Source organism: Numenius arquata, chromosome 9, assembly GCF_964106895.1.
Source record: "Numenius arquata chromosome 9, bNumArq3.hap1.1, whole genome shotgun sequence".
NCBI classification, from domain to species: Eukaryota; Metazoa; Chordata; class Aves; order Charadriiformes; family Scolopacidae; genus Numenius; species Numenius arquata.
This window is the reverse complement of record NC_133584.1, coordinates 7,833-33,130: the sequence shown is the minus strand read 5'-3', so window position 1 is coordinate 33,130 and position 25,298 is coordinate 7,833. Positions and strand designations below refer to the sequence as shown.

Sequence of the window (25,298 nt, the reverse complement as noted above, 5' to 3'; positions counted from 1 at the left end):
GTATTGTTGTTTTAGCATTAGTTGCTTGTTAGTAATTTCCCCAACGGAGAGAGGGAGAGATGGTCAGCAAAGTGATATTTTGGAACATGGGAAAAATTGGATTTGCAGGAGGAGTAACTGATTGTCTTATGCCACGGAGATACGAAACGTCTGTGTAACACTCTTAAGGTTTTTTGCCTCTTCTTTCCCACACAGGTTGCCCAGCTGCCTATGAAACTTGACTCAGAAGTGATGGAAAATGGGGAAAACTTCTCAGTTGGAGAGAGACAGTTGCTGTGCATAGCTAGAGCTCTGCTGCGTCGTTGCAAGGTGGGTATAGTGATGAGAGGAACAGCTAGACTTAGCAAACGGATAGCATTGAGCAAGCCTTTTTGTGCCAGATTCATTCTATCTGCCAGAGGAATCACACCAACGGTTATTGCAACCCACAGATGGTATAGGGTTAGAACAACTAGAAAGGCATCCATTGCCAGCTGCAGAAAGGTGTTGCTTGCTAGTGGTAATAACAGTGTGTTGGACTGGCCTGATCATTTATTCAGTGTCCTGTTACTGGTGAGCATCAGATTCTTTCCTCCTTCCACCTTTTTGTAAATGTTAGCCAAGTACTTTCCTTCTCCATGGTGTTCCACTAAAATGTAGTCTCCAAGTGGAATTTGGGGCCATGCTGTGCCAGTAAAGTTATGGGTTTTGCAGGAATGGAAGACAAATAATTACAGTGAGGAAGGATATTTGGATTGAGATTGACCAGGATTCTGATTTTAACATCCTTTTTTCTTAAACATTGCGTGCCATATTTTAAGGTTCCCTCTGCATCTGTTTTAAAGCCAAGACTACTCAGCAGAAGTTACCGCCCTCTCTGCAGTACCTGCACAAACCAAGTCTAGTTCAGCTTTGACAAGAGACCACTCCAAATCAGTTTATATTTGAGTCTCAGAGGAATGGTAATTCTTTCCAGCATAAGAAAGCTAGTAAGCCTGGTCATTATTGACTCATTGCAGAAGGAACTGTCACCACCAAGAATGTGTCAGGTTAGTTTACCATTAAAATTTGTGTTTGAGATTTAGCTGCTGAATGTAAAACTGAACATAGTGGGAACTTGAGGCCCAGGTCAGACCCCAAACATCTCGTGGCTGTAGGATGTGACCATAAAATGCAAGTGTGATCCGTAGGGTAACTGTTGAAGGCAATTGCATAAAGAAAACTGAAAAGGTGCTTGTGAAAACTACCTTTGTGACCACAGTTCTGTAGCGATTGCCAGTTGCGACAACTCTTGGTCATGGTAATTTTGCCCACTCTACATATTTTTTTGTTCAGGGAGGGAAAGAGTTACTATGGGTAACAGCCAGGATTATGTGCTGCTTTCAGATTTTGATACTGGATGAAGCAACAGCTGCTATGGACACGGAGACAGACTTACTGATTCAGGAGACCATCAGAGAAGCATTTGCAGACTGCACTATGTTAACAATAGCTCATCGCCTGCATACGGTATTGGGCTGTGATCGGATCATGGTGCTAACACAAGGACAGGTAAGCAGCAAGATTTTAGTGGCTGCGGTTCCTTTTGCAGTCTGGTGGTGCTGTATGTGCAGGCTGAACTGAAGGAACAGCTGGTATTGCAGGGTGGAAAATCTGCTGTGTTTATTTACATCTTTGGTAATAATACTGCAATGGAATCAGTTATTGCCTGACCATGACAAGACCAAAGAGGACAAAACTAATTTAACACTACAAGAAAATACTATAGACTAACAGTCTCTCTTTAAAAAGTGTTTTTGAAACTCCCTTGGTAGGTTAATTCTCAGATGGGTAATAACCTAAGCATCTCTGATGGGGCTCAGTGGCAGTTTCCCATTACTTCCATGAAGTCATGTGCTATCAAACAGGCACATGAGAGATACTTTACCCACTTTCAGGCTTCCATGTGGGAACCATAAACAGTTAAATCAAATGTAAGAACGTTCGGCAAAGCTTTTAAAGGTAGAGAAGGCAAAAGCCCATAGCATCTGCCTCTGCTTGCCAGAGCCACCAGAGATTCCTTTCTGATGGGTAGTTCCAGTGTTTGTCTGAGCTAGTTTGAAGCATCCCAAGTTACAGTATTTATGCATAGATGCACATACTTTCAACATCTGTTGTCTGATCTAATGATTGCTGCCGCGTTCTGGCTTCTTCACTGCTGTATCACAGAATCATAGAATTGTCTGGGTTGGAAGGGACCTTTAAGATCATCAAGTCCAACCATCAAGCTAACCCTGATAAAACCCATCACTAAACCATGTCACTAAGCACTATGTCAACCCATCTTTTAAATACCTCCAGGGATGGTGCCTCAATCACTGCCCTGGGCAGCCCATTCCAATGCGTAATAACCCTTTCCGTGTAAAAATTTTTCCTAATACCCAATCTGAACCTCCCCTGGCACAACTCGAGGCCATTTCCTCTTGTCCCATCGCCTGTTCCTTGGGAGAAAAGACCGACCCCCCCTGGCTACACCCTCCTTTCTGGGAGTTGTAGAGAGCGAGAAGGTCTCCCCTCAGCCTCCTTTTCTCCAGGCTGAGCACCCCCAGCTCCCTCAGTCTCTCCTCATAAGGCTTGTGCTCCAGATCCCTCTGGAGAATGACAGTCACGAGTCCAAGGGTTGGGAATCCATTTTCTGGTGTATTTTACTGACTGACTTTACCTGCCTTGTTTGCTTTTAGGTAGTGGAATTCGACACGCCGTCTGCCCTTCTGGCCAATGAGAACTCACGCTTCTATGCTATGTTTGCTGCTGCGGAGAACAAGGTTGCTGTCAAGGGCTAAAATTCAGGGCAAAGTCACTTTAATTTTGGAGAGCTACACTCTCTGCCTGTGGCAGGCCAGCTCTTCTTCCTCTTCCTCCTTCAAGCAAATTATTGCCTTTTCATGTTTTAATTTTTAGCACAATGTGTCAATCCAGAGAGATTTTTAAAACTGTCAGAAGAATTCTTCATTTTTTTTTTATTGTATTTATTCCATAATCATATTACTAATTTTTTGTTATTAAATGCACTCTACAAATGGCTCAGGGAGCCATAGTTATAAATGTATCAGAGGCCTATAATGAAGCTTTATACATGTAGCTATATCTATACATAATTCTGTATATAGCCTATATTTACAGTGGAAATGTAAGCTGTTTATTTTATATTAAAATAAGCACTGTATTAATAACAGTGCATATTCTTTTCTATCATTTTTGTACAGTTTACGGTACCAGAGATCTGGCTTTGTTATTGGACTGTATCAGACGCCATTTTGTCTTTTACAGTCGGTCTTTTCCTAGTGCCGGATTTTCTGCGTGTCTGAGTGGAAGTGAAGCTTTGCAATAGTGTCCTTTATTGTCACATCTTTGTTGTCTAGCGCAGGGGAGAAGAGCTCTGTGGTGTAACTCTATTGCATTGTAATTTATCAAGCTATTTGGAGCATCGCTAATGTTCACCACGGCAGCGGCTGCTGCTTCCCATGATGCTTTCCCAAAGCAGGGTTTTTAGTGATCTCCTGAGCGGAGAACCACTTCTGGGTCACTATAAGGCCTCATATTTTCTCAGTGTCCTGATACAGTATTTCTTACTGTTATCAGCAGGGTTTATTTTAATGCAAGCAAGCCCAAGCTCTTCCTGCTTCGCTGATCTAACACAACCAAAATCTAACTGTTCATGGAATGATCTGTAACCAATCAATCAAAAGGTTCAAGTAATACCCTGTATGCTAGCAGGAAAGCCTTTTCAGAGTTGCTTCAGCTGACTGACTCCTTTATCTTGAAGCTGCTAACACTCCTCAGTGGCTTTCATCGGCATGGGTCACACTAACTCTTTGTTCTGCTCACTTAAACTAAGGTTAATCAACACCAATATTTCCTGTTTCTTTATTGCACACTTGTTAAGGAAACAGTCCCCCACCCCACGTCTTCTGGAACTTTAAACAGGTTCCTGTTGATCAGGATGTAACACTGGTGTAGGACATCATTTTCTTACTGTAAAGAGACCTACCTCAGGTTACTGGGTCCCGCATAGCGCGTTGCCGTGGTCACTGTTCACCATCCTCGTCCCATGGGGCCGGTGCCCGGGCGGGCACGGTCGCTCCTCTAATAGCCGTGACTTACTGGATGGTCAGCGTTGCATGTCTTTGTCAACTTGGACATTTTGTAGCCTTAGCATGTTTGCAAAATGTCTCATGGAGGCAGATATCTGAAAAGTAAATAAAACTATTTTGGGTTTTGTAAATTTTATTGGCTTAAGTGGTTTGTTTTGGACACTTCTCACCTTTTTGAGCCCTGGGGGACAGTTTTTGCAGGCTGCTTTTTTTTTTTTTTTTTTCTTGTCTATGCACCATGTCCTGATCTTTCTTTCTTCAGAGTGGAAGTGTTTCTTTAAAAGAAAATGTAGTGGGTAATTTTTGTGCCCTCCAGCATGGGGGTGGATTGCAATATATGTATGTTTGTGTTGAGTAGTGCAGGAAGTAATAATTTATAGTGCAAGTATTCAACCCAGGTAGCAAGGGGGGAGGTCAGATGGAATACAGAAGATCCTTCTTAGGCTCAGATTTTTCCACTTTCTTTACTGGCAAGTGTTACGGTTTATAATGTGACATGACTGCAAAGTCACAGCAACAAGCATTTCTACCTACCAATACCACAGGCGAATCATGGCATTAACAGAGCTTAGACTGTAGCTTGGAGATAGTAGCACATAAAGCGTCATTTGTTGTGGTTGTTCTTTAGTAAGTCTTTTCCCAAGCGAGCATTAACTAGCACAGACATTACCCTGCTCAAAGGCCCGCACCCACTCTGTCAGGGACTGGCCGCCATTTTGCTCAGCGTGACTCAGCTGGAGGAGCAGAGCGTCTGCATGTCGTGGGTCAGGAAGCGACAGGCCGCTCTCCAAAGAACACCCAGCCGAGTGGGGGGGTTCTTTTTCGATCAGAAACTTGAGGACAAAAAGAAACTGGGGAGAGGCACAAGGGAGCCGGGGCGATAGGCTAAAGAGGTGATGAATGCCCTGCTTCCTCCCCAGAAGTAGAGCTGGGTAGAATGTGAGGGTGAAGACTGAATACCTTAAGGGGAGAGAACATGAAATGCATCTGCGTAAGACTCTGTTTAACACAGTTCAGTCAATTGTCACGTGCAACTCTGTCAAGGACAGGATTGTCTTGGGCCCTGCAGAACTGAGTTTGCCCCCCAAACTTCAGTATTTCCTTTGAAGAAAAAGGGCTAACGTACCTAGTTCTCAAGTGCCTCCGGGGTCAGAGCGTGGCTTTATTTGGCAGCTAAGGCTGAGCTAATGGCAGTTTGGGCAAAAAGGGAGCCGTCCTGATCTTGTCCTCCTTCTTCTTCCAGGCTGGGAGTTCCTTCCACTGTCCCGATGCCAGCAGTGGCTCTTGCTTGGTCCAGCAGTGACCCGGTTCAGAAAGCTAACTTGCAGAAAGTTCACCCTCCAAAAGCAGGAATGCTGTACCAAGGAGACAGGAAGGCACACCTGGAAGGGAGGTGAACGGGGCTGCTCTTCTCAGTAGGTGCAAACTGTAACACTAGTGTAGGTGTGTGAGGAAACGCGCTCGGGATCCGTTGCACCAAACTGCCGCTTCCCAGTCCCGCTCTCCTGGAAAGGTGAGCGCTTCCCTGCTGCTTCAGTGGGCTGAAATAGCCCAACAAGGTGGCGAACAGTCACCTGGAGGCAGCAGGGATTAGCTCAACCGTTGCGTTAAACCTTAGCACCAGCATTGTTACTTTGGAATTAAGGAGACAGACTGCCAGAGGGAAATGTTCTTTCTGCTGTAATCACTTATCTGCTTCATTTGGCACTTGTCTCACAGACGGTACAGAAGTATTGCTTCTCACGTAGGTAGCAGTAATTCTGTTACTGGCTTTCGTCCTGAACCACAGGAGCAAGCTGCAGCCTGGCCCTGGGCCCTGTCACTGAAATGGAAGAAACATCAATATTTACAAATGAGACTGAAATATCTCTATCTTTGAAGCATTCTATGGGAGGCTGCTGATGATGGAAATTTTCAGAAATTGGATCCTGTTTTAGAATTTAGTGCAATATCCCAGAGAAGACTTCATCCTGCGAGAAGTAGGATAAACTGTGGGATTGCAACAGAGGCTTTCCCTAAAGAGAGCCTACACAAAATAGCATGGAGATAATGCATCCTCCTCAGTGTATAGCAAAGGCTGTGGCCCAAGACCAAGAGCTGTACAACTGGAGAGAGACTCATCTGGGATATTTGGTTTGCTGTGTTACCCTCGGGAATTTCAGTTGCATCAGTCTTGCTTATTCTGTCCAAATGCAGAGAGTGCAGCCGATCCCAATTCATTGCCATAAGCTTAGAGACTCAGAGAGAATGTGTTCCTGCTCATCTCATCTACCTGATGAGTGGAAACGTTGCACTTGCTTGGGACTTCAATTAAAATGCAGATAGGATTCTTCTAAAAATCACCCAGTGGAGTTAACGTGCAGTTAGATTGATGTAATTACAAGTCCAATGTCAGGCCCTGAAGTTTTGCTGAGGAGACTCCACCATTACCTGTGGTGAAGATCCCGAGATTGCCGGGGCTGTGTTCTGCGTGCTACCCCTAGAGGAAAGCCAGAGGGAGATCAAGCGGTCTTAGAACATTGGTGGGAAGAAAGTTTGAGAGAGCAGAGTTATTTCAAAAGGTAAATGGTATGAGTGAGAGAAGGTATCAGAAGGAAAGGATAAATGCAGAAAATCTGATTTATAGAAGGAGGATGTGGAGAGAAAAGGTGGCAGGACAAAAAGTTTCCCTTAGAAGGGGATCGGGCAAAGACAAAATTGCTTCTTGAAGGTGCTTCAAAAGAACATGCTGAGAAGATGCAGGGTGGCTGTAATGCCCCCCTTAACCAAAGAGCTTTCGTGAAATGCTGCCTTGTCATTTTTTTAATGCAACTGCAGTGTGCTTTACTACATATAAGTACTCACACAAAGGTTTTCTTTATAGTCCCAGCTTCAGGTTGGTCTAGGATAATACTGTGACTTGTTTTACCCTGGGTTCAGCTGGAAACAGCAGCTGCATTGTGCGGGGGACGCAGCTTCTGCCTCGAGGGACCGTTCAGAGTGGAAGCTCACTTGCAACTTGGTGCAGATGCTGCTGTCGCGGGTGTTAGGCTTGGGAGGCTTTTAGAATGTACCACTATGGGTTCATTAAACCCACAACTGTGTAATAAAAGTTCCTGTGTCATCCAAAAGACGTGCCTTGGAGACTCACCGAGCGGCTGAGGTAGGCAAAGCCCTACAGCGACAATAACCGACACCAGTGTCGCACACGGGGCAGGGCTTTCCTCCGCGCTGCTCCCGGGTTGAGGAGTTCCAGTCAGTCGCTCCCGCACCCTCCTGCCTTCCCGCCTACCGTCTCCTGCCGGTGCCCTGCGGAGAAACAAGCTGCCGGATAAAAGATGGTCATTTTGTGGTTTCTGTCCGTTCCGTTGTAGGAAACCGGCAGCGGGCGGTGTGTGACCGGTCGGGCTGGGGGCGCGAAGCGCTTTCTGTCCGAGCAGGGGCCGGTTTGGGGCGAGGGCTGGGGCAGCCGAGGAGCGCGGGGGGGTGAAACCCGGGGTGCCGGGGCCACCGGCGGCGGGAGGCTCTGAGGGGAGCGCGGCCAGGGGCGGGAGGGAGGAAGCAGAAACGGGCCCCGGCGGCATGCGGGTCCCCGCGGGGCGCAGCGGGTTTGGGGGTGTTTCTGCTGGAGCCGAGGAAAGTGACGAGCCGTCCCGAGGCGGGAGCGGGGTGTCGGTGTCGGGGGGGGGGGGGCGGCGACGGACCGCCTGGCACGCGGCACGGGAGGGCGCCCCCCGCTGCGCGCGCAGCCGGCGGCGGGGCGGGGCTGCCCTCGCGCGCCCTCCCACCCCCCGCGTGGCGCCTCCTGGCGGCCGCGCCCGCCTCCGGCTGTTCCGGGCCCGGGCCCTGCGCTCTCTCGGCCGGTGCCGCGCGGGGCCTGCGCGGCCCTTTACTCCCCCCCTCCCCGCCCCGGCCGCTCCGGCCGCCGGGGCCTCCCTCCCCTCCCCGCCCGCCCATGGATTTCACATAGCAGCCGCCGCCTCCGCCTCCTCCGCTCCATGGCGGCTCCGGCTCCGCGGCCGCCCGGCCTGTGCTGCTGCCGTAAGGGGTCCGCGGCCGGGCCGGAGGCGCCGCCGGCCCCGCCGCCTCCTCCCGAGCCGCCGCCGCCGCCGGACGTGGCGTCGGCCTCCAGCTCGCAGCTCTTCAGCCTCCGCCACCTGCACCTGGGGCTGGAGCTGCGGCCCGAGGCGCGGGCGCTGGCGGGCTGCCTGGTGCTGGAGCTCTGCGCCCTGCGGCCGCAGCCCCGCACCCTGGTGCTGGACGTCCACCCGGCCCTCCACGTCCTCTCGGCCGCCTACCGCCGCGCCGCGGTGGGGGAAGCGCCCTGCTCCTTCGCCTTCTCGCCCGCCGAGGCCGCCGCCCCGGCTCCGGCCCCGCTGCCCCCGCCGCCCTGCCCGCTGCCGCCGCCGCCCTGCGCGCCGCCCTGCGCCGCCAGCCCGCCCTCCACCGCCACCTTCCTCTCGGCGCCCTGCATCGCCGCCGGACCGCTGCCCGCCGCCGCCGCGCCCCCGGGGGAGCCGCCCGCCAGCCCCCCGCCCGCCGCCGAGCCGCCGCCGCCGCTCCCCCTCTTCGCCCAGCCGCCCTGCGCCGCCTGCCCGCTCGGCTTCAGGGTGGACCCCTTCACCGACTACGGCTCGTCCCTCACCGTCTCCCTGCCCGCCGCCCTCCAGCCGCACCAGCCCTTCCAGATCATCGTCCGCTACACCACAGCCGACGGCCCCGCCGTGAGTACCGCGCCGCGCGGGGGGGGGGGGGGGGGGGGGGGGGCGCGGCGGGGCCGGGGAGATGGCACAGGAGCCGAGCCCCGGGGCGGCCGGCGGCCGCCCCTCCGTGCCACCCGCGCCTTCCTCACGTTTTTCTGCCTGCTGTAATGACCGTCGGGAACGCGCCCTGGCCCTGCAGCAGAGGCGGCGGGAGATACTTCGCTGTCAGCCCTTCTTTTTATGTCCCCTCCTCGCCTGACAGCCGCCTGCCCGCTTGTCAGCAGCGTCTGTCCCCTGCCCGCCGCCGCCGAGCCCTGCGCGGTCCCACGCTGCGCTCGGGGGTGATGCTCCTGCCTACCCTCGCCCTCCCTTCTGCCCCCATCGCCGTGGCCCCCGAGGCTGTTCGGCCCTGATGGTGACAGTCATTTTAAAGTTTATTGTCCTTTAAGGGCGTTGCAGTTGTCGGTGAGGAGCGTGGACGTTTGAAAACTCCTGCCTCGACCAAATTGCCCTGGACAAGTTACGCAATCTGCAAATACAGGAGTTTCCCTGTGGGTTTTGCCAGGTGCTTACAAAATCAGGCCTTGCGCACCTAGGGTGACGTTCCAACGAGCCGTGGTCAGGAGCTTTCAGAAGAGCGGGAGGAGATATTCCTACAAGTTATCTGCTGGAAAAAAGGATGAGAAATGGTGCAAAACACCCATTTCGATGTTGCTGGGTGCTCTGTAATCATTGTCAGTCTGACTGAGCCATTCCTCCCAAAGTACACGTTAACATACATTCCTCCTCTTGAACAAATTGTTTTATTTTAGACTAGCCTGTGCTCTCTCCTGGATTTTGGCAGTCCTGCTGCCAAAGGGCCAGACTGTCCTGCTCTGTCTATAGGGAAGCTAATGGAATACCGGTCTGAGGCTCAGCTTTAGGAATGGTCTGAAAACTCCTGGAAGGTGCAGGGCACCGATTGACGTGATGTTCATTTAGTCTCACCTCACGTTAATGTGTTGCCTCCCTGGCCCTGCACACAATCCAGCGTGAATGTTACGTGTTTCAGGGTGCCGGGAGTAGGGCGTTTTTTCCATTCCCTCTGTTGTTTGTCTTGCTTCCCCTGGATCAGAGGTGAGCTAGCTATTCTTCATCCTGTCTTTGAAAGTCTTTATTGTACCTTTAATGGCGTGTACTGCTTCAGCTGAAATGAGGCTACAAGGACTAGTGTCAAAAGATTATTGATGGTTAGTGTCAGGGGCATGCACTGCCCTTTTGGAGCGATACTGAAAAGTAGAAGCGGGCGTGCTCGCTGACATAAATCGTACCACGTTTCCTCGCTCACTATTGTAGATTTTGGCTGGTGAAGTATTTGTCCTCAAGTAGCACCTGTTCTAGCCCTTCATGTTCAGCACGCTGAACTATTTTTTTTGGATCCCAAGTCATTTCGTGCTATTGTAGTGCTATCTGTTGTTGCTGTTTTTCAGCCTAGCGTTGCATTTTAATAGGGATGAGTAACCTGTGTGTGTTTAAGCATGAACTGGTTTATGCTCGTGTCTAGTACGTTTCCTCGCAGTCCCTTTTCTCTGCATAAGTGAAGCAACTTTACAGTGTTAGACCTCTCTCTTCTAAAAGATATATTTTCTTTGGCCTTTCTTTGAATATAATCTTTTAGGTCAGGGTTTATTTTCTGTGGGACCCTTAGCGTACTTGGGGGACCTATAAAACAGTAAATTCACGTTACAGTGCAGCACAGACATGTTGGCAGAAAACTCATCAGCAAAGATAGTAGTCTGTTTAAAATTGGAAACCTGTTGCCTTGATATACTTGGTTTGAGCCATCTGGATATGTTATTCGACTGTCCCATTATTTCTCGTGTGCAGGAAGGAGCCAAGATCCTTGGTTGTTTGATGGACATTGAGAGACAGCTGAGAGATTAAATCTGCCTTTCGCAGAGCATTCCAGCTCCCTGTGCTGTTGGGAAGCCATATGCTCGGTACATCATCAATTCACTTCAGCAGTGAGACTGTCATAAAGGTTGTGTATCTCTCGTGGTGTGGGCTGAAGGCTCTCACCAACCAGGTGTCTCAGTGACAGTAGTCCTGCTCTTCCTCCCCTTCTTTTCCCTCACTCCTTACTTGGTCCTACAAATACTCTTTCATAAGACTTTTATTTTTTTCCCCTTCCCCAGGGAGAAAAATCTGCATCTGTCTCTTGCCCACTGTGTCACACCTCTGATTTGGCAGCGTGCATGTTAACACCAGTGCTATTTTCTTTCCATGACAATCTTAAATGCAAACCCTGCTCTGTGTTCTGGTATAAAAAGTGATAGCATTTCCTCATCTTCAAAAAGGATTTAGCAAAAAGGACAGCCCTTTTTGCAGTGCTGGAAGCTTCCTTGTTGTTTCATTAGCTTTGTCCCGATTCTTCAGTCCTCCTGGAGTGACTTGCTGTCCAGGGGTGCCTCGCTCCTGTCACATTCTCTGCATCTCAGGCGTGCAGTTTACTTTGCCGTCAGATGGAGCTGCCTGTTCTTTGTCTAGAACAAGCTCTGGCGTTGCAGCTTTTCTTGGGAGCTTCATCAATAATGCAGGTAGAAACACGGAGAAATTTAAAATTGAAAGAGGCTTAGTTAATCCGCTTTGTCATGTGCTGCATTTGGGTATAATATTATAATCTAAGTCAATAAAAATTATATTCTTGGCTGGTGCCTTATAAAGCGTGAGCTTCTTTGCAGCATGTGGGCAGGGGGAAACCTGGACTGCCCAAAGCCCCTGTTCAGCATAGGAACTAAGCAGCAGGTTTTTTTTTACTTGAAGCGCAACATAGAAGAGCTTTAACGTGTGAAAGAGGTTTCCTGTATACGTGAAAAATTATGTAAAAATGGTGAGCATTATGATGACGACATGTATGTTTCTGAAGGGGAGCACAGGAGGGATTTGGATGTAGAGTAGATGGTACGGTCCCAAATACTGCTCGGTCCCTGTGCCCTGCTCCTTGCGCTCCTTTCTGGGACGCTGCTTGTACTCATTTTCCCCAGTCTATAGCCCTGCCTCTGTCCGGCAGCATAGCCTGGTCTATTTATATTACAGATCTATTTATATTGTTTCAGGATAACTTTCATCATTGTTCCAAGTGCATCTGGAAAGAGAGACGGAGGTTTGCCGTGTAGCTGCAGAATTAGGAAACAAGGGAAAAAAATACTTCATCCTCTGCAAATGTTTTTTCCCTCTTGGCCTGTGGGGCTGGTGCTTCATTTAACTTCAACCAAATGTCAAATAAAAGGGGGACTGCTTGAAAATAAATTGTCCTTAATTTATGGAGTTTCTTGTAAACAAGAATCAACTTCGCAGTTCTCCTTTGCTTCCTGCTTATGTTTTCTTCCTGCGCTCGTCAGGGAGAACTTCCCCTTATCTCTCTGCTCTAAGGACATCGTCTCTCACCCTTTTTTCCTTCCTACACTAGTGTTGCAATTTAGGTCTGGTGGTTTCTTCTCTCTCTCTGTTTTATTTGTTAGCCTTTTCTGTCTCTCAGAAAGCAAAGGAAATGGAACCTTTTGCAGGTGAGTCTCTTCAAGCAGGGTCAACGATACAGATTGTAAGTCAGAGCTTTTGTGATATGAGCATAAAGCCACTGGTCAGAGGAGCGTTTTCATGTTGGCATTGGGGCAGATCTTTAAAAACTTAATTTCTGAGCCTCCTTCCCGGATCTTTAGAAAACTACTACCCTGCAGTAAAACATAGCACTTGCATTTTTATGTGAATGTATGTTCTGGGGGGAAGCTATTAGTTTTAAACTGTGGGTTTTAATGAGATGTGTGTCCACAAATGCTTTCTAGAATAGTAGCCTCCACTTCCACGATGTCACATCACAGAGAAGATATTCCTTGCCATGCAATGCAGGTATCCACGCTGTAGAAATCTGTAGCTGTATAGTGCACCTCAGCTGTGACCTGGGGATTTGGCCAGCGATATGCTGAAATGCAGCACGTGGTTTGAATAGTTGCGTGGCCTTAGCCCTCGTGGTGTCTGTGAGGCAAGGTTCATCAGAAGTCGTGCTTTAACCATGTTTCTGACCCAACAGGCTTGAAACAGAAGAGGGTAATCTTAAAACAAATTTCAAGATGAGAATGCTGCTCTGAGATTAATTGTACTTCTAAAGGTTTTTAATTTTGTAGTGCCTCCCACCTTTAAAAAAAAAACATTTACCAGTGAAAGCGTGAACTGCTGGTTGAGTGACTGAAAGCTGCTGACAGTGTGTTTCCTTTCCTTACCTCTCACTTGATCCTCAGGGGTGCTGCTGGAGTGGGTGATTTGGGAGAGGAGCACATTGGTGTCTGAGGAGAAGGGTCTAAAGGCAAGGGAAGAGGATAACAAAGAATAACCTTGTAAGACAGAGAGAAAACTTTGACTTCCAGAGCACAGAGAGGTTAACTAGGAGACAGGATTGTAGTATGTCGTTAAAACCTGAGCAGACATAGTACCCAGGCTTGTCTTCTGTAAGTATTTCATTGCTTTCTCTTGAGAACCAGAACTGAACTAGTGTCTGTACTGCTATTGCCTGAATTCAGATTTATTGGTTGCTTTGATCTAAGAATTCAGCAGACTCAGAAGTTTTATTCCTTGTGCTTGAATGTTCCCAAGTCTTCCGGTGGTTCCAACATTATTGCAAGTTTCACAATATTTGATATTTTCTGTAAAAGTTCAGCTCCAGATTTCTAGGATTACAAGAAAATCCTTATTTAAAATTGTTCCTTCACTTCAAAGTTGGAGGCAGGGAGCATGTGAAAGCATAAACGTTACATTTGAAGCAGAAAAACAAAAAAGGCAAGTAACTGCACTTTTTCATATTATTCTTAGTCTGCTCTAATTATTTGCTGTTTGATACTGAAAAATGACGTGCTCAGTGGTGTTTTTTGGTTTTTTGGGGTTTTTTTTTGTGTGTGACCACCCAGAATCTCCTTATCCGCTTTGTAAAAAGAGGCCTCCAGTGTCATTGACCAGATGTTTCGTATATATACTGACTTTTTTTTGCATAGTGTCAAAACGTTTAGATGCTTCAGCCAGCAGGGCAGTGTCAGGGTCAGAGATAATGTTGTGTACACTGCTCAGCCTCAGGGTTTTTTGGTTTGACGGTTTGGGTGGGTTTTTTGTTTGTTTTGGTTTTGTTTTGTTTTTGGCAGCTTGCGCTACCCGTCCCCTGCTACTCCTGTTTGTGTTGAATTAACAACATGAAGATACTCAGAGTACTCCCTCAGAGAAGAAGGTTGTCTGGATGTTTGGCAGGAACTTGTTATTAACCAAGCAAATTGATACAACAGAAATAGCAAGTGGCTGGAAGACGCTCTGTTGCGTGGCACCACTCGGTGTTCAGACAATGAGAAATTACTCTGAGTAGCTATGGCAAATAAACATTAGTAGAAAGATGTCGTCTTAGAAATTGAAATGTGACCCGTGCCAGGTATTCATCTGAGGAGCCCAGCAGCTGAGCTGTTTCTGTCCCCCCAGTCCACTTGCTTTATGGTTTTAGTTTTTGGCAGTTCGTCCTTGTGATTTTTATCCCTTTCCCTCACCTCTTCTTTACATCGTGTTTCCACAGATCTGGTGGCTGGATCCAGAGCTGACGTATGGCAACGCCAAGCCATTTGTCTTCACGCAGGGCCACTCTGTCTGTAACCGCTCCTTCTTCCCCTGCTTTGACACACCGGCGGTGAAATGCACCTATTCGGCTACTGTCAAGGTAAGTGACCGAATAGCTAGAAACGGCTCATGAAGCACGTAGCTGCTGTTAATTTGTGAAAGCATAGTTACATTGTGTATGTACATATGATATGAAATATTCATTGTGGTGTTTCGTGTTATAAAAAATACTGGACTTCTTTAGATCCCGTTCTGGTTCTTGGGCCAGAATCAGGATACTGCCACAAAGGCAACTCTTGCCTATCGCACTTCGGTCTTGCTTTCCCAGTACTCAAGGCTGAAAGAATAACCACGAAATTGATAATATGAAACAGAGAATTTGGCTGGTCACTTCCAGTAGTGGTTATTGATGATAATACTCAATGGTATTTTTTCAGTTCTTGAAAGAAAAACCCCAAAGTTTTGTGAAAGCAGCATCAAATAATTTTGCATTTTGTGTAGATGAGAGAATTTATGTGGGCGCTTTTGGGGGAGCTGGTGTAAGAACCCATGCAATGTAGGATGAATAGTATTTTTGGTTGGTATGTTTTCATGGCCTGGGTAGATTGTGGCATAGAAACCGCACGGAAATCTCATATTTTGTGTTACCTAAATTATTGTTTTTAATGTACATCCTCTTAGGTATAGATTAAAAAAAAAAAAGGGGGGGGATCTGTGGTGTGGTCATTCAGCTGTGATCATCTAGTGTGTTGATGCGTATGATGTTCGTCTTCCAGGCTCCAGCAGGCATACAGGTGTTGATGAGTGCTACCCAAAGCACCTACTTAGAAGAGGAAGGTGTATACCAATTTTACATGGAATATCCAGTTCCTGCCTACCTAGTGGCCCTCGTGGCAGGAGATCTTATACATGCAGACATAGGTCCACGGTAAGATTCGCAGTGAGTTGATTCTGGTTTTTGTGTCTCTGTGCAGTGCTTCAGGTTATAAGTAGTGAAAATACTTCTGAGTCATTTATAAGGGAACGGTTGCCACCATGACCTGTGAGCGGTCAGGGAGTTTGAGCTTTAGTTGGGTGTAAAGAACTGCATGGCACTGCACTGGCAAAGATGTTTCCTTCTTTCATAAATGTTGTTTATTGTTCCCTGTAATCATTGCAGCTCCTTGTCTTGCCTTGCCCTGTTGCCTTAAGGTGATTTAAGGGATCTTTGATTCACTCTTGTCGTGTATCCATTGAATGTTAGCCTAAAGACGGCCCGAGTCCCATTTGAGACCTCTTAGCACTATTACCATACATGGAAGTGCAATGAGAAGTCAGGCTGTTTTTTCTAAGAGATAATTCAGTTTGCCGAAGTATCACCTGATGTTTTCTGTTTTCTGACAGGAGCAGAGTGTGGGCAGAGCCTTGCCTACTGCCAACCGCCATCAGCAAGCTTTCTGGCATGGTTGAGCGCTGGTTGACTGCTGCAGAGAGTCTGTATGGCCCATATATATGGGGAAGGTGAGTTTTATAAGTCTCCCAGGAATGTGTCATGGGGACAAAATAAAGCAGTCTTGAGAAATGATTGTGCTTTCTCCCCATGCTAGCAACAGCAGGACAAATGAGCCTCTCAACTGGCAGCACTGTAGTAGTTGGAAACAAACTCTGGAGTTTTGTCTTTGCAAGTGGCAGAGAGGACCATGGAGACATGGTGGTGTTTTGCCTGGTACGGTGGGCAGAACTGGCGGTTTCTAAACAGTGGATCTCTCCTGAGGTTTTTTATACTACAGTGTTCTGTGATGCAAGCCCAACATCGGGCTGGACACCAGTATGGCAGTTTTATTTATCTTATTTATTTTTACATATTGTACTTGACATATGATATATTTATTGTGATATACCTGTGGGTGCTGAAAATCTGACTCAGTACAGACTCACTGAGAGTCTTAGCCCCTAAAACACATGTAGTTTCTGAAGTGAAGCTTCACTGTGTATTAGAGGGAATATTTTTGTTCTTTGGATGGGAGAAGATGTTTGCAAAGGCTTCCAATATTTATTTGCTAAAGATAAGCAGGAAGAACGTGCTGTTGTTAACTTAAAAATGTTGCTGAGAACAAGGCCCAGTGTGCCAGTGCTGATCATTGGTGGAGACATTTAGAAAACAAAAGAAATAATATTGTTACGTTCTAAAGCAGACAGGCTAGAGTCATTTTGCTGGCACTGCAGGTACACCAAATCAGTTAATTCATTTGATAGCTTCCCAGCCTCTCTCTTTCCTGGGAGCCTCTGGGGACTTTGCACTATGTATATGGGTAGTGTATGTAGAGTAAACTTAGTGCTTCTGGCTCTCAGGTATACAGCTTGTGATCAGTTTGCATATGTGAAGGGAGCGTGATACTTCTGGGAAGCGCTGGATATGCTGCACATGAAAAGACTGTCTGGTCTTACGTTCAAACATGAGCAGGTCCTTGGCCAACAGAATAAACTCTGTCATCCCCTGCTCAGAAGAATTAGGCACCACTGATGTAGAAAGTTTGTTTCTAAAGTCACAAAAAACCCTCGGAAGAGCCTTCCCTAGGGAAAAAAAAAAATGTTTCTGTGTACGTCTTTTGAAATAGCTGTAATTTACCTATCTCCTCTCTCCTTTCTTCTCTCTCCCTAATTTTAGATATGACATTGTTTTCCTTCCTCCATCCTTCCCTATTGTTGCCATGGAAAACCCATGCCTGACCTTCATCATCTCTTCCATTCTGGAGAGTGATGAGTTTTTGATCATTGACGTCATTCATGAAGTTGCCCACAGCTGGTTTGGAAATGCAGTCACCAATGCCACCTGGGAGGAGATGTGGCTGAGCGAGGGACTCGCCACCTACGCACAGCGCCGGATCACCACTGAGACCTACGGTACAGCCCCCGAAATGTATCTGACCGATAACTGGGAGTTGGCTGCGTAGAATATTTGCCTTGGGAACTCAAAAGTCTGTAGGGAGCTAGTTTGCTTTTTGTATTTCTGGAGCACACACATCCTCAAACTTTGCATTGAACATCTGGGTACTTAGAGTCTGATGTTGTCTTGGCTTTGGGTGGAATGAATATGTGATACGGTAGCGGGGGCATGAACAAGGTGTGTTAGCACAGCTTTGTAAGGACGTTTATATGCAGTTTGGAACCAGGCAGGTTTTCATATGTCAGAGCAAGGCAAGTAGAAGATGTTTCAGAGAAAGATGTTAAGACATCTTATGGTCACATTGTGAAGTAATTATTCTCTGAACAAGTGTCTTTCTAATCCTGATCAGTTAGTAGCTACCTGCTGTTCGAAAGAATGATGGCAATAGCCTTTGTTTAAAAAAAAGAAAAGTACGCATCTACATAGCTGTCTGTCTATCTGTTTGAGGCTTCCTGTAGAACTGTATAGCCCTGCCTTTGACCGCTTACATCAGTGAATTTCACAGGTCAGTTGTATGGTACTTCCTATAGAATATATAAATAGTAAATCATTGCTGTTGCTTTTCAGTTTACCTGGATTTTTATTGAAGTCAATAACGGAAACATACATTTCTCTAGTATGTCCTGTTATGTTCTTAAAAGCCTATACCACGTGTATTCTCATGCGTCTGCTGTGAACAATCTTGGAAAAAATCCTGGAAACCTTGGCAGCAAGAGTTTTTAGGAGTATGCCTTTGCTTTTATTCATGTATATTGTTTTTGCAAATGAGCTGATGATAATGAAGTTTAGGGAAAGAAGTGCTCTGAGCATATATGGAGACATTACATGTATATTATATGTCTTTGAAAGCTGTTTTATTTTGAGTAATTCTCAGTGGTTAGGACTGTTCTTACAAGGCACATTATACATGACAATAACGTGAATAGTCCAGAAGGTATCAACCTGTTCTCTATCCCATCTTTGTCCTTCTGGCACAGGACAAGATCCTTGCTGGTTTTAGTCTTATTTGCTTGAAATTCAGAACTAGCTGTTTCAAGAAGCAATTGTTCAGGAAACTAAGAAGTGCCATTCCCTGTGCCATTCATTCATGAGCTGGTTTTGCATTCCATTTTTGTTTCTAGGACAAACCTCTGATCTAAGTCTTGCCATTTCTGACATAACTTCTGGAGTATCTCCCACTGTTAATAAAAAAACATCTTTGTAATTACACTGTTTACAGAAATTGGGAGTCCTGCGACCACCGCACCTCTTGGATTTTGCTTAATCCTCCTCCCTGCTTGTCCATTGAAGTAATTGACCTTAACACTGGCTCCTGGTGCTTGCTTTCCCCTGTGAAACACATCTGTCCCTTTCTCTGCCAGTACCAGTTCTGCTGTCTTCCAAATATATCTTGGTTCTTAGTTCAGATTTCGCTTATATCAGATTCCTCTCTGTACGTATATTGAGACTCTAAGATAGTATCTATGTAACAACTTATAGATAAGTTGAAGACTTGACAAAGAAAGCTAAAGTGTTAATAGTGCTGGATGTTAAGTGTCTTCTGATTCTGAGAATCCATTTTCTGCAGCTTTTTATATCTGGCAGAGCATAGGAAAGGTCTCTTGGCTTGCCAGTGTAATATAGCTAGTTTGGCTTGAAAGCATGGAACATCCTACACTGCAGTCAGATAGAAGAGAAAGAGTAGACTACCCAGCTGCAGTTGTAGAAGAAGTCCTCATGAGTGGAAGGTGAACATCATATAATACAATGTGGGTAGTATGCTACATAAGGCTTAAAAAAGATCCACAGGATCTGTAGTATACCACCTAAATCTAATCCTTTTCTGTTTTCAATAAGAGGTGACTTTCTTTTAGTAATATCTTTGGCGCTGAATATGGAATCGTGTCTAGTATTGTACCCGTGACATAACTTCTTTTGTAGCATTTGATTGCTCCTTGAAAGGTACCTGTACAAATGCTGCTCTGCTTCTCTTGCAAGAACTGATAAGATGATGTCAGGGATGTAAACTTTAGCATAGTTCTCATGCTGCTTGGTTTTTCAGTTCAGCCTGCTGCATAATCAGAATGCATAAATACTCTGTTTTAGCTTCTGACTTTAATTACAAATTGCAAGGATTCTTTACGCTCAGGTTTCTCCCCCATTGCATTACTGTGATTCTGTCTCGCTGTTGTGCCTTTTACACCTTCGGCAGCTTTTATTTTGTACTTGTGCTAGTTCTGCACAGGTCATGTTTTGCTAGTCATTTTTCCCACAGCTAATGTATTTCTTTCTGGGGTAGGAGCTGCCTTCACATGTTTGGAGACTGCATTCCGCCTTGATGCTCTCCACAGACAGATGAAACTCCTTGGAGAAGACAACCCAGTCAGCAAGCTTCAGGTTAAACTGGAGCCAGGTATCGCTTTTGGCTGAAGCTGCTATACACAAAACTTCTGTATATTGATGCTGAAATATAAACCAAAAAAGACTAATTTTTACATATCCTTTATAAAAGAAAGAAAAAAGAAATACTGGTTTGTAAACTAGTCTCAAAGTAAATAAGGAAACTTGCCTTGATGTTTTCTTCAAAGTTGGCTAGCTCATCTTTATAAATATTGTTCTGTTTAACAACAGAACAGATTCACTGGGCAGAAATGGAGCATGAAAAGCTGCCTTGAAAGCTGTGTGGTTTGGAGCTTCTGAATATGTAAAATAAAGTCATTTACAATTAAAATATTTGGAAACATCAAATAAAATCCTGTGCTGTTAAGTGTTCCTCTCTTTCTGTGTTCATGTAAGAGCTGCGTATGTGTGCATAAGCATACAGATAAACATATGTACTCGCTCTGCTGTTGACTGAGCTGCGCAGAGGCTGTTTGCTTATCCCCTGATGCACGTCTGCACTCTAGCATTGTGTATTGCTTTCGTTGATAGTTCTTTTGTTCTGTCATCACCACTGGAGGTGTGAAGCAGTCTTCAATCTAGATGGTATTTAAAACAACCTAAAATGCAAGTGGAGATGATATTGGAATCGAATCGTATGGAAAAGCATGTGTTGGAAGTCTCAAAAAAGGAATAAGTAGTGATTACTTTATATTGACATCTTAAAAAAATTGTGGTAGGCTGATTTCCTGAATTTGGCACTGAAAAAAAAAAAAAAGTATTTGTCTTCAAATTCCAGGTGTGTTTTCAGTGACTTCTAATTTGAAGTGACTTGTTCCATAGGGAATTAATACTTAGCTTACAATGATTGATTTCCACCACCCCCCCCCAGCCTGTATGTTTGGACTGCTTCCATTTCATTTACTGCAGTAAATTAAACGTACTGACAACGGGCTTCTTTTGTTTTTAAGTCACTGCATCTTGACTCAGTCATCTCTAAGGGGTCTGTATATGTAGAGGGGTTGGAAATGAGTGTCCTCATTTCGGTATCTTATGACATTGTTCTCTTCTCCTTTCAGGTGTAAATCCTAGTAATTTAATGAACCTCTTCACCTATGAGAAAGGCTACTGTTTTGTTTACTACCTGTCCCAGCTCTGTGGTGACCCAAGACACTTTGACTCCTTCTTAAGAGTGAGTGTTAATGAGCATGCATTTCTCTTGAGTTTAGAGCTGCTTTTTATTCAGGTTTTGTCACTGTGGCTAATTGATAAGGATAAACTTGAATACAAATGTGTCTGAGGTGGAAGAATGGCGTGGGCCTGTCTGTCACCCCAAATGATATCTTCTACACGTGACAGATTTTTCTTCAGATTTCTCTTAAGTGAACGTGCTTGTGCTCTTCTTTTATCTCCGTATAGTAGTATACTAAGTATACTACTAATAGAGAGTAGTAGTATATTTTTGTTACCTCTTGTTCTGTGCTCCAAATAATTAGAAAGCTGTTCCAGCATAGGTTATCTATGACTGGAGTGATGTGACTTCATTCACTATTAAACTGTAACAGCTTGTCATCCTGTCAAAAAAAAAGAACACAAAAAAACAAACACAAAGGGCATGGTTTCCTACATTGGGGCCGATCTGGTGTCTTGGACCATATTTGCAAAACCTATATAAAATTATGTCAGCTATTGACTTGTTTTTGAAAAGTGGCACAACTCATTGCTTTTTGTTGCATGCAAGTTTTTTCATCTCTTCCCATCCATTCCATCTTTCTCTTATCTTTAGTTATATATTTATGACTTTAGTCCATAATCTGTGAGTGAATAATACAGTGACCAGCTGTGTTCTGACTTTCCACTAGTGTCAAGTGCAAACCTTCCTGCCCTTGATATGTTAATATATCTGTGATCTGTATCAGAAAAAAACACGCTGTACTCAGCTGTCAATGTATTTGCAGCTCTACGCAGGTTTTTTCTTGTTATGGTGCTTTCCTCATCTGGGAGGAGGAGCGAGAATATTTTTCTTTTCTTTTTTTTTTTTTTAAACTTTCCACATACTAGCTCTCACTCTTCCATATTTTATTTTTTTTTTAATTTCTTATTGCATGCAGTGGTTCTGCATTGAAAGGAAGCTGTCTTTTGCCTAACCATAATTTATCGTTTTTACTGGTTCAGGCCTACATTGAGAAGTACAAATTTACCAGTGTTGTGGCTCAAGATCTTCTGGATTCCTTCCTGAATTTTTTTCCAGAGCTGAAAGAGCAATGTGTTGAGAGCAAAGCAGGTAGGAAATTTACTTAGTTAACTGTAAACACTAGAAAATCTGGATGATAAGTTTTGTGCTTGTCTTGGAGGATGCATAAGAAAATGCTAAGGTAAACAAAACCATCTCCGTTTCTGGAAAGATGATGGAACTACTCGTTCTGGGTGTCGTCTCAAAGCATATGGAGGTAAAGAAAGCTATCAGAAGTAGTCAACACGGATTCACCAAGGCAAAGTCATGTCTGACTAACCTGATAGTCTTCTATGATGGCATGTCTGGTTGGATAGATGAGGGGAGGGCGGTGGATGTTGTCTACCTTGACTTCAGCAAGGCTTTTGACACGGTCTCCCACAGCATCCTCATAGGTAAGCTTAGGAAGTATGGATTAGAAGAATGGACAGTGAGGTGGATTGAAAACTGGCTGAAAGACAGAGCTCAGAGGGTCGTAATTAGGGACAGAGAGTCTAGTTGGAGGTCTGTAACAAGTGGAGTCCCCCAGGGGTCAGTACTGGGTCCAGTCTTCTTCAATATAGTCATCAATGACCTGGATGAGGGGACGGAGTGTACCCTCAGCAAGTTTGCTGACGATACAAAACAGGACACGATGGAGGGCTGTGCTGCCATACAGCGAGACCTGGACAGGCTGGAGAGTTGGGCAGAGAGGAACCTGATGTACCTCAATAAAGGCAAGTGTAGGGTGCTGCACCCGGGCAGCAATAACCCCCTGCACCAGTGCAGGTTGGGGGCTGACCTGCTGGAGAGCATCTCTGAGGAGAAAGACCTAGGAGTCCTGGTGGACAACAGGATGACCATGAGCCGACAACGTGCCCTTGTGGCCAAGAAGGCCAATGGCGTCCTGGGGTGCATCAGGAAGAGTGTGACCAGCAGGTCGAGAGAGGTTATCCTCTCCCTCTACTCTGCCCTGGTGAGGCCGCATCTGGAGCACTGTGTCCAGTTCTGGGCTCCCCAGTTCAAGAAGGACAGGGAACTGCTGGAGAGGGTACAACAGAGGGCTACAAAGATGATGAGGGGCCTGGAGCATCTCCCTTATGAGGAGAGGCTGAGGGACTGCGGTCTTTTTAGTCTAGAGAAGAGAAGACTGAGGGGAATCTGATCAATGCTTATAAGTACTTAAAGGGTGGGTGTCAAGAGGATGGGTCCGGTCTTTTTTCAGCGGTGCCCAGGGATAGGACAAGAGGAAATGGGCACAAACTTGAATTTAAGAAGTTCCACCTAAACATGAGGAGGAACTTCTTTACTTTGAGAGTGGCAGAGCCTTGGAATAGGCTGCCCAGGGAGGTGGGTGGAGTCTGCAGGTTGGTCTGATTTGCTATTGTTAGAACCTCTCTTAACTGAGCTAGAAGCAGTCCTGAACCTTGTGGCAAGCCAAGCCACCTGCAGAGACTCCTGCTCGACATTTTGGTGCTCCTCGTTCCAGGACTGGAGTTTGAACGTTGGCTTAATGCTACAGGACCTCCGTTAGCTGAGCCAGACTTATCTCAGGGATCCAGTCTGACCAGACCAGTGGAGATGCTCTTCAAACTCTGGACCACAGAGCCTCTGGACTCTGCTGCTGCTGCCAGCAGTGTTGACCTCACTAAATGGAGAACGTTCCAAACTGTGCTTTTCTTGGACAGATTGCTAGATGGGTCACCACTGCCACATGGTGAGTACTCTATCAGGATAACAGAAAAGTATTCCTGGAATAATTAATTCTACAGAGCGCTACCCCGGGTTGGATGGGTCTTCGAGCAACCTGATCTAGTGAAAGATGACCCTGCCCCCATGGCAGGGGCATTGAACTAGATGATCTTCAAAAGTCCTTTCCAACCCAGACCATTCTATGATTCTGTGATTTTATGATTTGTTATTCTCATGATTTAAGATCCTCAAACTTGACAAAATAGGTCATAGTTCTTTCTCTGTGTATGTGCTCTCTTCAGAGGTGATAAAAAAGCTTTCAGAATGTTACTCCTCTCAGCTGGACTCCATGAATGCAGAAATCCGTATCCGCTGGTTGCAGATTGTAGTCCGAAATGACTATTATCCAGACCTTTACAAAGTCCGTCGCTTCTTGGAAAACCAGGTACTAACTGCTGGATTAAAATCACTGCACCTCTCAGTGCATGAGACATGTGCATGAGACATGCGACGTGAAAGACCTTGGAACTTCTGCTTCCTGGCCAAGTGTAGACCAGGTGTGTTGCGAAGGGGCTGAGCATGGCTCACCTGCTAGCGGGTGGGGAGGAATGGGCAGGTGTAATTTGAAATGCCTACAGATAATCTCTGCTTTTCTAGCCTAACTCAATACCCTTGTCCCAGCTCTGCCCAGTGCATTTTTTATGTTGTTTTGTAGCAGCCCTGACTTTTCCAGACCAGAAGTTTTCACATTACTACATCATGGGATTGTTTGAATATTTACACATCAAGCAAGGCTAGGGCTCATCAAATTCCTTTTAGTAGTTTTTAGTGTGCAGGAGCAAAAGGTTAATGCGTGTGTTCAATGTGGCCTCTTCTCTTTAGCCTTTTAAAAATAATTTTGTTACTTGTGGAAGTAACTCAGTCTTAGAGAGCAATTTTTTAAAATTATAACTTATAAAAATCGTTGCATTAAACTTATTTATAATACACTCAGCTGTCTGTTAAAGAAATGCATTGCTTGTCTCCAGTTTGAAGTCATTCAGGGCCGTTGGAGTGTAGCCGTAGAAGAGCTGTACCTCTTGACTTACTGAAATGACACTATCCAGTTTTCCTTTTTTTGCAGATGTCTCGGATGTACACAATTCCACTTTATGAGGACCTTTGCACTGGCACCCTCAAGTCTTTTGCCTTAGAAATTTTTTACCAGACCCAAAACCAGCTGCACCCCAATTTACGGAAAACCATCCAGCAGATCTTATCACAGGGCTTGAATCCACTTCCCGCCATAGACACTACAGCAGTCGCTGCGGACACACCAGCAATGGTGCTCGAGGACAAAGTCTCAGAGGCCACAAACGGTGCCATTTCACTCAGGGATGTTAATGTGTCTGCTTAGATCACCAGCTCCTGCCAACCATGAAGCTTGAAAATGGGGACAGGAAGAGAGGAAAGATACCAAGTGTTGTCTCCTTTCCCTCAGCCCTGCAACTGCAGTGTGTTGTTGTAACTGGATTTCTGTCCCAAAACACAAAGCAAATGTGCCTTCAAGTATCCAGCTTGTGACACTGCCAGGTTTCAGAGATCTCCATATGTGGGATGGATATTTTGATTCATTTTATACTGGGCAGGGACTCCAGGGCAGTTGCTTCTCCATGGAAAGTGGGTAGTTCCGTTTCCTGAGGCTCTTCTGGATG

The 25,298-nt window shown here is 45.8% G+C and overlaps 2 protein-coding genes across 5 annotated transcripts in view; both read left to right on the top strand.

Moving 5' to 3' along the window:
- ABCC5 (ATP binding cassette subfamily C member 5) overlaps window positions 1–7,218 on the top strand; it is a 56,252-nt gene extending 49,034 nt beyond the window's left edge. For 3 of the 4 annotated variants that reach the window (XM_074154021.1, XM_074154020.1, XM_074154019.1), the window contains 3 exons: window positions 196–309; window positions 1,366–1,530; window positions 2,700–4,234. In XM_074154021.1, the coding sequence (XP_074010122.1) occupies window positions 196–309; window positions 1,366–1,530; window positions 2,700–2,801 (381 nt within the window). In that variant the 3' untranslated portion in view covers window positions 2,802–4,234. Of the gene's footprint in view, window positions 1–195; window positions 310–1,365; window positions 1,531–2,699; window positions 4,235–5,355 lie in introns of those variants that run through there. The other variant, XM_074154018.1, reaches the window with a different exon arrangement.
- Window positions 7,219–8,089: 871 nt separating this feature from the next.
- RNPEPL1 (arginyl aminopeptidase like 1) lies at window positions 8,090–25,000 on the top strand. Its single transcript, XM_074154022.1, has 11 exons — window positions 8,090–8,815; window positions 14,376–14,516; window positions 15,193–15,344; window positions 15,800–15,916; window positions 17,064–17,299; window positions 19,621–19,734; window positions 20,780–20,892; window positions 21,876–21,984; window positions 23,402–23,629; window positions 23,907–24,049; window positions 24,728–25,000. Exons 1-11 carry the CDS (start codon window positions 8,090–8,092, stop codon window positions 24,998–25,000), a joined length of 2,352 nt encoding a protein of 783 aa, XP_074010123.1.
- The last annotated feature ends 298 nt before the right edge of the window (window positions 25,001–25,298 follow it).